The 16,397-nt window shown below is 38.1% G+C and overlaps 1 protein-coding gene across 12 annotated transcripts in view; it reads left to right on the top strand.

The window, feature by feature from the left end:
- The window catches only part of RGS7 (regulator of G protein signaling 7), a 250,885-nt gene that overhangs the window by 195,911 nt on the left and 38,577 nt on the right, over positions 1 to 16,397 (top strand). For 4 of the 12 annotated variants that reach the window (XR_011680081.1, XM_071432724.1, XM_071432730.1 and 1 more), the window contains exons 15-16: positions 2,905 to 3,091; positions 5,814 to 5,903. Coding sequence is in view for 11 of the 12 variants with exons in the window: in XM_071432724.1 (XP_071288825.1) it covers positions 2,905 to 3,091; positions 5,814 to 5,903 (277 nt within the window). In the remaining variant the exon portion in view is untranslated. Of the gene's footprint in view, positions 1 to 2,904; positions 3,092 to 5,813; positions 5,904 to 5,991; positions 6,236 to 7,159; positions 7,214 to 8,021; positions 8,103 to 8,490; positions 15,981 to 16,397 lie in introns of those variants that run through there. The other 8 variants (XM_071432752.1, XM_071432734.1, XM_071432768.1 and 5 more) reach the window with 6 other exon arrangements.

Raw genomic sequence — 16,397 nt, 5'->3', positions numbered from 1 at the left:
GACAGCAGGGAGGTTTACACTCAGCTGCTCAAGCCTCTGTTCAAATAGTGCTGAGCATCTGCTAGAAAGGGTCTCCATGGCAAAAGCAAACCTCCACCAACAGGAAATGCAGTTTCATCCGAGGGCAGCCAGACTGAGTTCTAGTTCTTTACACAAAGTAGCACCAAGGCTGTGTATATCATTGCCCAAAAAATGCAATTCCCCTTCTCCCCTCACCTGCCCTTGCACACAGTTAATGTTGCAGACTGTGTGCTTTTTGCCACAGGAGACTTCCCTTGCTCTGGTCACAGCTCATGAGGTAGAGAGCCGTAAAATGGTACAGGGAGCTCTTTTGATTTGAGGCCTTGTGCTGAGGTCTTGTGACTCCATTTCAACTTCATCTGTGCTATTGGTTGCCATGGGATATTTGAAAAAGTTATTTTTGAAAATGCAAGAGGGAGCAGCTTTATTTTTGTCATTTCTTAACTTTGAATATTTGAATTCAACTCTCTGTGGGAGGAGGGCAGGCATCTTTTCTTAAAAGATAAGTAGATTAAAATCTTAAAATGTGTGTTGGCTGTGAAATAAGCACCCTAGACATAACACAGAAATCATAATTCTTCCCACTTTTAGAGAGGTTTCTATATTTAGAGTTTCACATTTTTAGTTGAGCCTTTGAATGCTATTGTTAGAAGGGTAAAATTAAATTAATCTATCAAAGAACTGGTGTTCTGCCTGCAAGAATTGGTCTATACAACCTCCCCATTCTATGCTGCAAGCATAGAAGTTAAATTTATTGAAATTTATCTCCCATCTATTTCCCCAGAATTGAGTATAGCCTACTATATGAAAACAGTTTGCTTGCAAAAGCAAATAGCATCCTAAGGCATGTTTGCAGTGACTCCCAGAGTTATTGGCAGTGATACAATGGAACAAAAAAGGAAGTGACATCTCTGAGCTAGATCTGCAGGATGTCTGCAGGGAGACAGAAAATGTGTGTTTACAAAGAGCATCCTTCCCTTTCATTTTTGTGTTCCTTACCTGACTTGGAGACACATGAGCAGTCAATCCCAGAAGATGCACTTGAAGGGGTTAGCACTGCAGGATATGTGCTTTTAAATGCAAATATCTAAAGCAGCTTAAGGAAACGAAAGTAGGTAGCCCAAATTTGAGAGAGTGAACTGAATTAGAGTTTGTGAGCTTTGCAGTTTTATAACTTCAGTTATCAGGCATTCCTGCATTGCCATCAGATTCTCAGGGTACATCCCCAGGCTCTGTGCAGAATTATGTTCAATTCACATTCTCAGGATACATCCCCAGGCTCTGTGCAGAATTATGTTCAATTCACACTGTAATTCATCTATAAAAGAGATGCTACCCAGAAGTTTTGAAACTGGAGTTCTATTGGCACAGACCCCCTTTGTGACCTTGGTGAAACCACGGTACATTATTACATTATTAATATATTTGCAAAACTGGGACAATATTGCTTCTCTGTCTCTTGGAGAATCTTAGATGAAAAATTTGTGCTTATGTACAATTGAAATTGAAGGTTGTAGAAATACCTGAAATAGTCTTCTTGGCAGCATGAAGCTAACCATGCTGGCTTGTGGAAAATGAACACAGGTCCCTTCCATCTGTGCTACAAAGAAATTTCAAAACAGGACTATGAAGGAATAATTGCTTCCTGAGAGGAAGTGAAGGATATCTTATAGCAAGAGTTCTATAAGGTTTGCTCTGCTTTACTATCCTCTCTTAAGTTTTTTGCAATAATTAAATTAGAATTTGGATTGAGGGTGATGTCATTTTGCTTTCCTGGGGGTCTGAGGACAGTATCACTGTTCTCTCCTATCCCATAATTGTTGAACTCAGCTAAGAGAGCTTAAGTTCATGTCACAGTGTAAGCAGGGTTCAAACCACAAAGTGTACCCAATTTATTTGTGAAACTTGGAAAATCCAGCTGATTTCAAAGTTAAATCACTTCAAGGCTCAGCTTATCTGTTTCATAGGATCAGCTGTGTCAGAACAATAATGAAAAGTTGCAATGGTATATGTTGCATGTTTACCAAAGTCAAACTTTAGTTGAGCTCTTGGATTTTGGGGGAGAACTAAGTGGTCTGAACCATGTCTAACAATGTGATCCTAGATTAATTTAGGATTATTTTGTGCCATGAGAGAGTCTGAACACCAATAGAAGAAATAATGAAATAAAGCTTACAGCTAGTTAGCTATAATCATAAAGTGCTCAGGGCCTTTTTTAGTGATCTTGTTCCAGACTGAATGAGGATACAATGAACTGGCTGCACTACATATGGCTGCCCAATGTTGGTTTGCTCGGCAGCAGAAGAGAGAATGTGTAATTCCATTCAGCGTTTTGAGCAAAAATATGCATGTAAATGGAAGGGTGAAAAGAGAAATTAAATTACAATTAGCAAAACAAATGCTTTTTCAATGTATGCATGAATTCTGAGTAACAAAATTAGTTACAAAGTTTAGGATTTAGTAGGACTCAGAGATTCATGTAGATAGCAAGAATATAAATGATTAGTTTTTGAAGGAATGTCAAAAAGCAGTTAGTTTATAAGTAATAAGCCCTTGTGGTTCAGCCAAAGTGAAGTGTCAGTTTAATTCTAGCTAAATCTGGAATCTTCCTGCAAGCACATTACCCATACATAAGTAATGAAGGATTTCCTATCTATCCCATGAAGAGTCTTCTAAAAATTTCTTCCCTGGGTGGATTGATTGCCTTGAGACAGTACACCAGAATGCTGATCCCAACATAAAATCACTCAGCTTTTTCTTATTTTAGCATGTCTAGATGAAAACTTCAGTTACTTAATTTCTTTTTTAAGAGCAAGGAAGAATGTGGGCACTTCATGAGTGGTTATCCTGAGCTGGAAGTCAAGGTGCTGTGTTGTGCCATAGGTTCTGGTTAGCAGTAGAAGACCTGAAGAAGAGGCCAATCCGTGAAGTTCCTGCTCGTGTCCAAGAAATCTGGCAAGAATTTCTTGCTCCAGGTGCACCCAGCGCCATCAACCTAGATTCAAAAAGTTATGACAAAACCACTCAGAATGTGAAGGAACCTGGAAGATACACATTTGAAGACGCTCAGGTCAGTTTGCAATTGTGTTTATGGACATCTGAAATGGAATATTGGCTAGTGAAATCTGTATGCAAAAATGAGATGTATTTGGGAATTAAATGATAGCGCCCTGTTTCCTAAAATGCCATTTTGGCAATGCAAATGCGTAACATTCTTTCTTTCATGAGGCATATGAAGTTCATGAAACTCCTGTGCTTGATACAGAGGTTTCAAGTGGACTTTGAATGAAGGAAAGCATGTAGTGAAGAAAAAATGAAGTACTTTTGTATTAAATGCAACACTTCCTATGACTTATAACTTAATATTTAATCTCTGAAGACTTCTGAGAAAAGCAATAGAAAATAATTGGATTTACAGTAAAAGTAGCAGAACTGGTACCATCCTCCATTTTCATCAGCAGCCCAGTGATGAAAATTTAATTATTAATGCAAAGTGAAATGGTGTCAAAAGGAGAGATTGAGATCATATCCCTGCAGAATTTCCTGCAGTTTGATTATTAGGCCATCATCTTTGGAGTCAGGAGATGCTGCTACAAGGCCCGTGAAGGAGAAAAGGGAATTGAATTGAGGCTTTCTACTTTTTCGGAGAATGCCTCTGCCCTAAATATGAGGGGGAATAATTTTACCTCCTTTTAATTTTTCCATTATGAGAACAGCAACCTATGAAGAAACAAGGAAATTTTCAGTAGACCGTCTGTCATAGCCACTGTTTTGAAGTACTCTGCATTTAACCACACATACAATTTTTACTTGCATCTGCTGACCCCTGGAGATTTAAGAATGCGGTATATAGCAAAGACATAAATGGCAAAAGTAAAAATAGAGCAAGATTAAAGGTTTTTAAAAAATGTGTCTTTGCAGTTGAGCGAGTAATTGACATTTAAATTCCTTGCCAGTATCTTCTTTTTTTGTAATGAGTGTAAAATTTCAATACTCTTTTACTGCCAGATCTCTCTTTTTGTAATTTTGTCCTTCATTTATGAAAGACATGGAATATTCAGTGTTTATGCAAGCAGGACTTTGCCACGTGGAGAGGACCTCTGCTTCATCCAGTTCAGCACAAAACCTTAAACCTGGAAGCCTGAATTTCTGTGGAAAAGGGACAGGCTGCACCTGCTGTGTTCTTACTTGAAACTTTAGGAACTTTAAAGTGTCCCACCTGAGGTGGAGGGTTTTGTCAGGGCCAGGGCTCTGCCTCTGCAGCAGGCTTTTTTTGGCCTGCCAGCTGGGAAGGAGACTGCTGGTGTGCCATTCTGGCAGTTGGTGGGTCATTTAATTGTGATTAAAAATGTATTAAAAGAATTTCTGGACTGGAAACATAGAAATATGAAACTCCATGTCAAATGTAGATACATAGGTAAAATGGGACACATAAGTAAAAATAGCCCATTTGTGCTAAATATGTGCATTAATATGTCCCTGGCTAACTTGTACATTAACAATACTAATACAGCCCAATTTATTCTTGCTTTGACAGGCATATTTCTTGTACGGAAATTAAATTTTAGTGCTCGTCACCACTTTCTGCTCTCTGTTGACTGAGAGCAGAACCTTCCCCAAATAAACCAGTCTAAGTTTTGAATATACATCAGAATTTCTCTGCTTACTGTAAGAAATACAAAGACATTTAGAGTAGCTTCTATGGTTTCTAATACAGCAAAAATTAAACATCAGTTCTAATTTTACCTTGCCTTAATTTTCAGACAAGGTGGGGAGTTTTGTTTGGGGCTTTTTTGTTCGTTTTGGCTTTTTTTGTGTTCATTAATTTTATGCAGTACCAAGCTGAGAAACAGTATTTTCTTTCCAGTTTGTTTGCTGTTTCCCAATTGCTGTGCTACAAATTTCCTACAGTAAGAAATAGAATCTGAATAAAACAAGAAGTCCATGAAAATAGGTAATGATAGAATAGCTAATGATTCAGGGTTTTAAAAAAATATTTTTGAGAGTATTTTCTGTTCTGGCTGCTTTTTCTACAAATCTTTTCTCTAGCATATCATTAGAACTAGAATTATCAAGATTTTTTGTTTTTCATCTTTTTCAGAAATTAGAACATTCCAAAATTAAGTTTTTTTAAGCTGCTCTTGTCATTTAATTTCTGAATAAAGGTTTCCAAATATTCATATGCCTCTGAAGAATTATTATCTTGAAAATTAGAATAGCCTGGTACTGTTTTCCAAATGACATGTGTATTTTCCTTTTTTATATTGTTAACTGGAGAGCAGACTAAACACCTGTCAAAGGATTTTGTCAAGAGTAGCCAGGGAAATCCTCAGTAACCTAAGCATTAATTGTGGTGCTGAATTGAAATCCTCTTCTTAGACTCTGAAATCACATGAGTATCTCCAGAAACTAATTCAGAAAATCTGATGAGGAAGGACCCACAGTTCTTAATTTCATCACTTAGCTAAACTAACTAATGTAAGGGAGGTTTGAATTTGGACCTGAAGCTAGGACTCATTTATCAATTCTTAGAAATTAATTTTGTACTGGAAAATTTGGTCAATAAATTAAAGTTGTGTTTTGTAATTATACGTAAGAAATGGATGGGATTTCAACTTTAAGAATAGAAACCAATTCCGCCTTCACTTCAGAGCTGAGACCTGCTATCCTGTAATACTTCCTATTCACAGCAGTGCTACCTGGTGTACATTCCACAGCCAAAACATGTGACTGCCTCCCATTTTGCATGTGTCCTCTTCTATGGCAGTAACAGCTCCTCCTTTCTTTTTCAGGAGCACATTTACAAACTGATGAAAAGTGATTCTTATCCTCGTTTTATACGATCCAGTGCCTACCAGGAGCTGCTACAGGCCAAGAAAAAGGTATTGGTCCATCTTGCCTTTGTCTTGCCACTGTGCAAAGCAGTGGTTATGTTTGCAACAATACTCAGTCTTCTCTCCCCTGTGCCAGTGCAACTGGATATCTGGTAGGTGACCAGCTTGGCGTTTTTGGAGGGTCACATACACACAGGAGTTCAATATACATATATGTGTATATATCCTGCATGCGGGCATGTTTCAATAAGTTAATCTAGCAAAAATTATTTTTATTTTTACATCCCATATTGTACTGTTTTCTCTGTTATGAAGCACCTTAAATTGCAAAGTGCTTTACAAATACATTAAAAAAAATAAAATAAAATCCCAGAAGAATAGTCTTTCATGTTTGCAAGTTTGCTTATGTAATAATTGTTGTTCTCTTTATTCCACCTATGAAAGCTACAGAATGTGTTTAGAAACAATCTTATTCATATGAATAACTTTTAACTTCAACTATAAATATAGGGGCTTCCCAATTTTGTTTCTGTCCCTATTACTACATGAATAGTTTTGAGTAGGCTAGGAATCTGACCTGAAAGACTGATCATGTCACACTTTGGCAAACAGAGGTTCATGTCTTGGTATGTAATATTTTCTTAGAAAAGTCCAGTTATGGAATGGGTTCTGAATAGCCACAGCCCAGAGTATGTGGAGCAGCTTGTACAATGCAGATTTCCATGATGATAAATCTATCAGTGGGCTCTAAACAGTAATCTCCTAGAATCAGCTGGGAGCCCTGTGCCTGGCAAAATCGGGGCCCCGATTGTTTCTGGAACAAGGTAGTTATTAACACTAGCATTCTGTTGTTAATAATGACAACCTAAAATTATATGAAAGTACTGTGTGATTTTGTTTTTTGTTCAAACGTTGATTTCTGAAGATCCAATATAGAGAGAGATGTTGAAAATACCAGAAAGCTTCAACTGTCCGTGTGAAGTCCTTAAGTTTGTGAATGTCAGTTCATTAACACAAGATGTGCACTTCATTATTTCTTTTTACTTTCAGTTTTTCTTTAAATTCAAACCAGTTTGATCCCCATGAAAAATTACTTTTGTCTAGTACTGTATCTGTTTTGCCCATCCCCTGTTTTGCCAAGTCCCATTACAGCCTTACACCTGTGTTTGCTTCCTGATTTATACAAACTTTGTTTTGCAGTCCATTGTTACATCAAACCTCCTTTTCTACTCCATTGTTCTTGCTTTTCTTTTCCCCCTCCTTTTTCTTTTTGTTTCTTTTGTTTTATTTATTTCAAATTTAAGTTGGAAAACACTCTGGATCGTCGAACATCTTTTGAGAAATTCACACGCAATGTGGTAAGTTTGTTGCCTCGGAAGACTAGTAAGCCTGATGGGACATCCTTCTTCCCTTCCCCTCACTGATCCCTACTTTCCCTTTTGCTTCTCTAACTTGATGGTTAAAAGTGTATTCATCACAGCTTGTGAATTTTTATGGGAATGACAGCTTTATAATGTGCTTTCATTACAACCCCTCCTCCCTAGTCCCTTTCCCACTGATCTCAATAGTCACACATGGAGGAATAGACCTTTGGGAGCCATGCTTTTTGCATTAGGAAGCATGAAACTAGTCACTTTTTTCCCCCCTATAATTTTAGTAAAGAATCTGTGAAAACTTGCTTGATGTTGTTTCTTTTTCTGGTGCCTTCTAAAATACCAAGTCTAAAACAGTTGAATACATTGGATTTCCATCCTGTCCTCTTTTTATTTTACTAAAAAAGACTTTGTCCCTTTGTTTTTTCAATTGGGCACAGGGAAAAAAAACAATAATAATTTTCCCATCTTCCTTAATGTCTAACAGCTTCTACAGGACCAAAGAATTCATGCTGTTTATGTACAAGGGTTTGATTTGGATTCATTTTCATAATGGACTAAAAGAATTGATTTTTTTTCTTTTCAATGTATAACTTTCAAAAGCTATTTATCAAAGGCAAAAAAAATGAACGCTGGTAGATTTTGTCTGGGCATTCTTTTGCCACCTGCCAGAAGATCCACTGATTTCATGATACTTGGGATTCTTTTTACTTATCCAGTTTCTTTGGGATATTTTTTTCCTTTTACATTGTGAAAGTTCCAACTAAAGAATTCAACGCATTTATTTTTGTAGGGCAGAAACATCCCTATTTTTCCATGCCATAAAAACTGTACACCAACACTGAGAGCGAGCACTAACCTGTTATGAAAAGAGGTAGAAAGATCTTGGATTATACTCGAGTTTGTCTGCATTGTCTGTTGAATTGTGCAGGTGACGCTGCTCTGTGTGTGTGTGTGTGTGTGTCAGTGGCTTTTTCTGTGACCTGGTTAGTGGAGCTGTGTGTGTTGAAATGAACAAAATGAGAGCTTTCAGCAAAGATCATGGTTTTTGTTTTTTCAGTTTCTAGGGAAGGAGAAGCAGTTGCCAGAAACTGTCTCCCCTGTAATGAGGCTCTAGAGTATTGCCTCAAGTATTTAAAAAATACATATATGCTTTCCAGTAATCAAAAAAAAGAAAAAAAATGCAGCGAAAGTTTTGTGAGGCTGTGGGAATATCTCACTTTTAAAAACAAAACAGTAATTCTTTAACTACTTTCTTATAGGTAAAGGCTTCCTGTAATATACTTTGAATCCACTGTAATCAGGAAGAAATTTGGATTCAATGGGACAAAGTCAGTAAAGGACACTAAAAGTAAATAAACAGCTACAAAGGAAACGATCCCAATGTTTGAAACAAAAACCCCTATGTTTTGCATGGTGGTGTTGCCATAGCATGTTGCAGTGTGATTTGTGTGTTGTCTAAACAGGTTGGATCTATAAAACAACATTGTACATGATAGCACTATACATGATAACTCCATTATAATTCAGTAGGAAGTTCCATATTAATAAAAAGTTTGTAAAAGAGAGTGCATAGAGTAGGTAACACATACGGACCTCTGCGAGCCAGACTTTTTCCCAGTCACAGTGCCTGACAAGCTGCAATGCTACATTTATTCAGGCATTTTGAGCTGCCCAGGGGTCAGGAATTGGCTGTGGTAAACACTGTGCAAACAGGTGGCCATGAGGGGGCAAATAGCAAGATGTATGTAGAGGGGTTGGGAATACAGTGCAGGAAGGGAAAATGGGAAGACAAGACTGGGAGATGCTGAAATCCCTCCCAGAGCAGCCTTACAGATAAACCAGCAGTTCTGGGCACAAACATGGGAGCATTGTGCCCTGCAGCCATGCCCAATTTTCATCCTGCTAATCTCAGGGCAGAAGTACCAGAATAGCAGCATGCCAGAGGTGCAAGGCAGGCCCAATAAACCAGCTGTTTAGCTGTAACTAGAAATGGACAAGAGGATTTCTGGACATTAGTAGTTTGGTAGAAGAGGGGGATTTTTTTTTCTTTTTCACAGAGCAAACTCTGAAATAAAATCTGTGATTTTGCTTTTTTTCCAACTACTACCTGTTAACCTGGGTGGAGTCTGTCAAGTCGGGTGAGGTATGAAAGAAAAACATGTCACTGCTAGATCTATAATCTCTATTAGACTGACAGCTCTCAGCCTTGCAAATTAATCCAGAGCATCAGAATGCTCAAATGCAAACCTTTTTTCCAAGATGACTGAATTCATGTCAACCACTTCCTCAGGACCTCTTTCCACCAGACATCCTTGTTCTTCCACTCTTGTTCTTGGTTGTGATGAGTTTATAATATGTAATTATCTATCTTGGTACAGTGGTTCCAAACAGCAGGGATGAGGGAAACATTTCTGAGAATATTCTACACTGTACAGATTAACTTGATCAACTGTGAAGTGAGGAACTGTGGAATAGATCTGTTCTACTGATTAGTACAGAAGATAGGTGTGAAAAGGGTCTTCTGCAACCTGGATAAAGCTATCATCTCTGATTTATTGAGATGAAAATTACAGTTTCTCTTCTCTTATGGTTTGCAATATTTAGACTAATTTTCACTGGATTTTTTTCCTCAGTTATATCAAATATATTTATATTATATCAATATATTTGTATTAAACTAAATTGGACCTCAGTTTCTTCCCTTTGAAGTGTTTAATAAAAACACAGTAACCTCGGCTGTGTCTAGGGACTCAGTCTGAACAGATGGACATGCAATTCATTATCTGATTTGTTGACTCTAGGAGGCTCCTGATCAATGTTAAACTAAATTGGGTTACACTTGCTTCAGAAAGCATTTGTTAAACTAGAAACTTTAGAAACTTTGTAGAGGGCAATTACTCTGTACTATTTCATGAATTACATGGAAATAACCTATTATAATGAGTCATTATTTTAGTCTGATAGAGAAAAATTAGAAGTGGAACTATACACTAGGCTCAGCTTTGAATTTCTTTGAAATTGAAGGGTTTTCTTTCCAGAAAATTTCAGTAAGCTGGTGCAGTTCAGGAATGGTCTAAATGCTCAGTTTAAAAACTGACTAATTAGCTGCTCTGTAGATTTTATAGGGCAAAATTGCTAAGGCCTTCAGCAGTCCATGGCAGAAAATATGGTTAGCCTTAGAAACAGGTCTGCATTCACATAAAATATACACAAGTAATAGCAAGCTGGCATTTGCTACATGTAATATTTATTACTGAACATTTTATAGTTTGTATCTGAGTAGTAGCTCCAGCTATCCTTGGTCTTCCCCACTTACACTCCTGGGTACTGTTTGAAAATACAGAGCACAGACACTGCAGCACTACTGGGACGAAGCCATCAGACAAGTGGAGTAACACAGGTGACCATGTGTGTCACAGCTTTGAGTCAGAGGCACAGAGAGCAGTGACACTGCTCTGGGCTCCCCCCTGCCTGGCTCAGCCCCTCAGCTTTCTCTTTGAGATAATAAAAGTCCAGTCACCTGCAGCTCCCCAAGGGACTAGGGAAATTAAAGATCTAAGTGATGGGGCAGGAGGATCTCATTGCGTGCTAAGTAGAGAGACCAAAACCAGCAGTTTCTGTGACATTTAAAAACTCAAATTCTTTTGAAGAATTCACATGGGGAAAAAAGCTATTAAAAATATGAAAAATGAAAAAGCTCAGCAAATTTACCTCAAGTGCTAATATCTAAATTACAGGGTGGAGAAGTAGGTGAATATACACTGGTAATGTTGATGGGGGCAAACAGGTTCTTTAAGGAACAATTTTGTCTGTAATTTCTCATGTACATGCAGGACTTATGACAGTGGCAGACTGAGCAGGACTAGAGCCCCAGCTTAGCTGTGATTGCTGGTCTGGAAGCCTCGAGACAAAAGGACCTGCTTTACAGGGGGATGAGTGAATTTAATTTCCACCCCATGCAAATTTTATTGTCCCACCAGGAACTAAGTTAGTGAGGAAAGAAGGGGTAGCCTCCCTCCTTAGAGCTGTGGGGGGGCCCACGCCATCCTCATGCCTTGATGCCATGACTCCAGACACCACCATCAGTGTTAGCATTTCATCTGTCACAGTTATACAGAACACAAAAAAAGAGATGCTTGTATGTTTGTGAGGTCTTAGGGAAATACAGCCAGTACAAAACAGACCAAGTTCAGTTCTTCATATATTAATAGTAAGCTATCAAACTATATTTATCTCCACTCATAACCTCATAAACAAGTCCCCATTTAATAATTCTGAGTTTGAAACCATTATATCTTATATTACCTGTATCCTTTCCAGCTGTCTTCTCCCACTTACCTGGAAGAACTTGCTGACCAGAGTCCTTTGATTTTTTCCCCCTCCAAACCAGTAACAATAGACCATTTCATGCATGAGATTTGAAATGGAAAGGCCATAGAACAGAGGACATTTTCACTGAGTTTCAATCCAATGTCCCTTAACAGGACATTGTGAACTACTGCCTAGAGATGGAAATTAAATAAAAGTAGCTTCCTCAGTTCTTATCAGTGGGTCATAGACTTTCTAGATGTTTAAACAAGTGTAATCTCTTTTCAGATTAAAATCTATCCCTTTTATAGAGGAACAAAGCACATAAATAATTTCATCTGTTAATCATGAAATTTTACTATATGAACAGGTAAAACTTGTGTACCCTACTGTGCCAGACCAAAATTCCATCTAGTCCTGAAACCCTGCCAAGGGCTAGATTTTTCTCAAGTATAGCATTATCCAAGAAATTCAATGCAGTTTCAGCTCTGGAATCTCATTTTGTATTTACTTACAGGTTATTCCCCAAAATTAAACAAAAAACCAGTTAGAAGAAATATAAATCACAAAGCTGCTTATTTACAAATACAAAACAACAATGAAAATAATAATTAATTGTAGAAATGAAGGCCTTCTCCATTTCAGGAAGAGATGTCTTATTCATATTTGAACAAAAAGAACAAATAAACAATTGAAATTTTTATTTTGGCCTACTGATTTGTAAAGACCCCTAGTTTAAGGAGTTTTTTTAAGAACTGTGCCCACAGAGGAATATTTTAAAGAACATGCCAGTGAGGAATGGCCTCATTGTGCTGTTCTGCAGTGACTGGAGCTAAGCTGCTGTGCTCTGTGCTGGAAGAGATGAGCTTAGGAGTAGCACTTACACAACCAGGGTCATCCAAGTGAGGAGGAAACACAGACTGGTCAGGTACTGGGCCAGTGTCTGCCATTTTCCAGCTGACAAAAATTTACCTGATTCTTAGGCTATTTGCAGCAATGAGAACTGCAGAGAAGTACGGAAACTTGAGGAGTCAGGCCCAGGACAAACATACTAAAAAAATGTTTTTCTTGTGCATCAGTTCCTTGGAAGCCTACATTTCAGATGGTTATTCAAATTCAAACTACCCCATCTGGCAAGAGGTTTTAGGTCAATCACAAATGAGAGCAGCTCATCAGTAAATGCAAAGTGCAAAAGGAGAAAGAAATGGATGTCACTGGATTTGGAGTGAGCCAAAACAGGAAAGCAGTTGTTCAGCCACTGCCTCCTGCTTCAGATCATTGCAGGAAACAGTTTGGGCCTAATAAGAAAGGAACAAAAGGCTGAAAATCTCAGCCAGAGGCAGAAGGATTTCCCTGCACATGTAACCACTTAGCACTGCAGCTGTGCTGACTACTTGTTCCCCAAATTCAGTAAATATTAGCCCTGTCCCCTTCCTCACATCTGAAAGAGAAATACACCTGCACAGATGGTTGACAGCAGCATCCTGTGCTGCTGTGGAAGCTGAAGCAGAATTTGAACCCCAGAGCAGTGCTGAAGCAATTCCCTTGTGCTGGCAGAGCAAGGGCTGCCTCACCATGGAAAGGGATTTACTGCTTCTTCTCCCATGTCGCTCCAGATGTGCTCCTGTCAGGGGCTGTTTACCCCCCAGCTCTGTGTGTAGTGCCCTGCAATGTCACTTGGAAGCTTTCCCTGCTGATCTGGCTGAGCTGAGAGTGTGCTGCAGGTGTTTCACACGTGATCAGATGGAGAACACTGAGTCCAAGGAGGGCTGCTTCTCGCCCCACATCTCATTTTGCTCACAGTGGGACTCTACCTCTCCTTCCCCATCAGATGCATGGAGTTCTCTTTTCTACTGCTACCAGTATAGGTCCCGGGGAGTAGCACCTGCACTGGCAATAAAGAGACATGAAAAAGGAACAGTTGAGGTTGCATAGCACAAAGATAATTAATCTTCTAAAAGGAAAAGACCTGATCTTTCTCTACCATACATTTGAACTCCAATGCCTGTAGACATTTCATATGGATTTCTTTTAAGCCAGATGTGTAAGGAGGCTGTCACTGACTTTTTTCCTGGATCATTTGAGGTGTTAGGGTCATGCTGCGTAAATGGGTCAGTCAGCACAACTGTATTTAACAGCATCTGTACATAGCTTTACAATTTTGCCCCCTAAATTCGCTAGAAGTAAAGCTGAAAACTCCATGTTAAGCAGTTAGTATGCTCAAATAGGGACTGAATGCTGAGGCCAATTGATTTTGTACTTTTAGATGTACTTGGTCACTCCACCTGCTGTGCTGCCTTCTCGTACTCTGACTCCCTTGTCAGGGTATGTGGGCAGGATTCCATTTTGGCATCTGCATTATTAGTAAAATTCTTAAATAGTTGTCCAAAGTGCATTAATACAGCCAAAAAAACCCTAATCATCTTTAGAATTTAGCCATATGCTTCTAAATGCTGATGACAAGAATATATTGAAAATATTAAGGATCTCCTTTTCATTGTTCAGATAAACATTTACTACTTCTGATTCGCCCCTCTTCCCCAATTTTCTTTAATCTCATTAGCACAGGAAACATCTTCATATGCTACAGCTCTGAAAACTGCCATGTTAGATGCAGGTTCCCAAATCAAAATCTGTCTTATAGAAATGCTATTAACATTGTATCTGAAAGAAATAGGCTCAGCTCTTAAATTATGACCCACAATGGATGATCCTTACATCAGTCTGTAAATTAAGTAAATCTGGAAATCTCCCAGAAGCAGTAATTATGAAACTCTACCACAGAGAGCTAAAGTAAAAGTATACTCTGGAACAGAGTTTGAAAGGAATATTTTGTGAAGTGGAAAATAAGAAGTCCCTGCAGATCTAATAAGAAGATGTGATAATTCTGTGTCTGGGCCTGTGTATTAAAAGCTTATTTTCCTAATCAGAAAACTTAATATGATTCAGAATAAGCATTTAAGAAGATCTCTTAAGGAGGGTGTATCTTCTAAGCTGTCACTTTTCCAACTTTGTGAAAAATTAGAACTTCTAAGGCATGGAAAAAGGCCATTTGTTGTTGTTGTTCACATGGAGGTTTCTCTGAGGCAGGGCGGGGAGTTGAAGGAAGGGGCCATCATCCAGTGATCCAGTGATCACTGTAGGGCTTTGGAGAAAAAATATCCAAATATCCAAAGCAGGTTATGTGGAACACAGAAAAAAATTGTCATGACATCTTACTGTGTCTCTAGGGGGAAATTCAAACACTATGTAGAAAACAATCACATAAATCAGAATCAGATCAACTAATAACTACCTTTTGGCCTGATTTTATGTCAGGACTTCCTATTTTATGTGATAACATAATTCATTCCTGAGATGCTAGAACTTGTTTATAGTCCGTCTAGAAATTCCAGATTAAATAGTTGTTACAAATAATAATAAAAATTTATTTTACAGATTTTATACCACAACAAGCATTTATGCAGCTTTCCAGTGTAGTATTGAGCAAATTGTAACTGATAGAGAACTCCTGGTTTTAATATTTTAATTAAGTGGGTTATGCAGTTCAGTATTAAAGGGAACTCATACATGTTTACAGAAAGTAACCAGACTTGTACACCTGTGAACTTAAGTGCAAATAACCTAATGAAAAGCAAAGATAAGCATATGTTCAATATTTTCTGAGATTATGTATAGCACCAAAAGTCCTGAATTGTCTAACAAAATTGTCAAACAAAAAGTTAATCTCAGAAATGCTTTTAATGTTTTAAATTGTGTTCCAAGGCCACACTGCTGTTGAGGCTCTTTTGACTATTTGAAAAAGAAAAGATGTCTGTCTTACTATAACAGCTTGCCTGCTGCATTAGAGGAAAGCATAATTTAAGGGTTAGAAAGTATCAAGAAGGTGTGAATTTAATGTACATAGAAAGTGGCAGATGCAGGGAAGACAGTGTGCCAGGAAGGAGACTTTCCATCTTTCAAAGAAGTAGGTAATAATACTGTCAGGTGATGTGGGGAACCTGATGGATGACCAGTCTAACCCAACAGTGCGAATCATGAGTTCCCTTTTAAATTATGTTGTAGGGGCAGTATTAATCCTAATTTGTTCAACTTGTATTTCACAGTACAAAGAATAAAATAGTTATTCTTCCTTTTATGAAGACCCACTCTGATATATTGCATTTGAGCGAATGCTCAGGACCAACTTACAGATCCCTGTGAGCTTAAATTTAATTGATAATGACAATAGGCATTAAATTGTGTAATTCCACTGAGTTATAATACTGCAGATGGCTTAACAATTTATTGATATGGCAGAATATGTTAATTTACTGCAGAAAATGAAGCATCTCTCCATAGTTACAGTATTTTTACTGTATTCTCCTTGAAACCAGATTGATATTTCTGAATTGGGCACTTAAAATGAACAATATAATAAATGTAAGTATTAAATACCTAACTGGTGAGTTAGAGCCATTTTCTCTTTAATGTTTTATGGTATATTTGTGTTACATTGTCAGGGTATGCCTGTGATGTCAGCTTGCTGTGCCAGCTCTGCCTCTGTTGGATCAGAGCCACAGTAGGATGGCACTTGGAGAGCTAACTCCTTTTATGTGGCCGTAGGAGAGCTAATTCCTGTTCTGTGGTTTCTGTCTGGCTCAGATAAAGCTCAAATCTGCCTGAGATATACCAGAGTGACATACCTTACACCATCTTCTTCATGCTGTAGACCTAGCTCATGGGACAGTCATTACACCTTATTAAAAGAACTTGTTAAACAATTGAAACCACATTCTTGCAACAGGAGGAATGATGAGGAAAACAACAATGTGGAAATCCAACACCTTCAAAGCAGTGCTATGCAGTCACGTGTTAA

This window comes from Agelaius tricolor, unplaced genomic scaffold, assembly GCF_023055355.1.
Source record: "Agelaius tricolor isolate 1412-34295 unplaced genomic scaffold, bAgeTri1.0.p SCAF_1, whole genome shotgun sequence".
In the NCBI taxonomy this organism is placed as follows: Eukaryota; Metazoa; Chordata; class Aves; order Passeriformes; family Icteridae; genus Agelaius; species Agelaius tricolor.
This window is presented reverse-complemented; position numbering and strand designations above follow the sequence as displayed.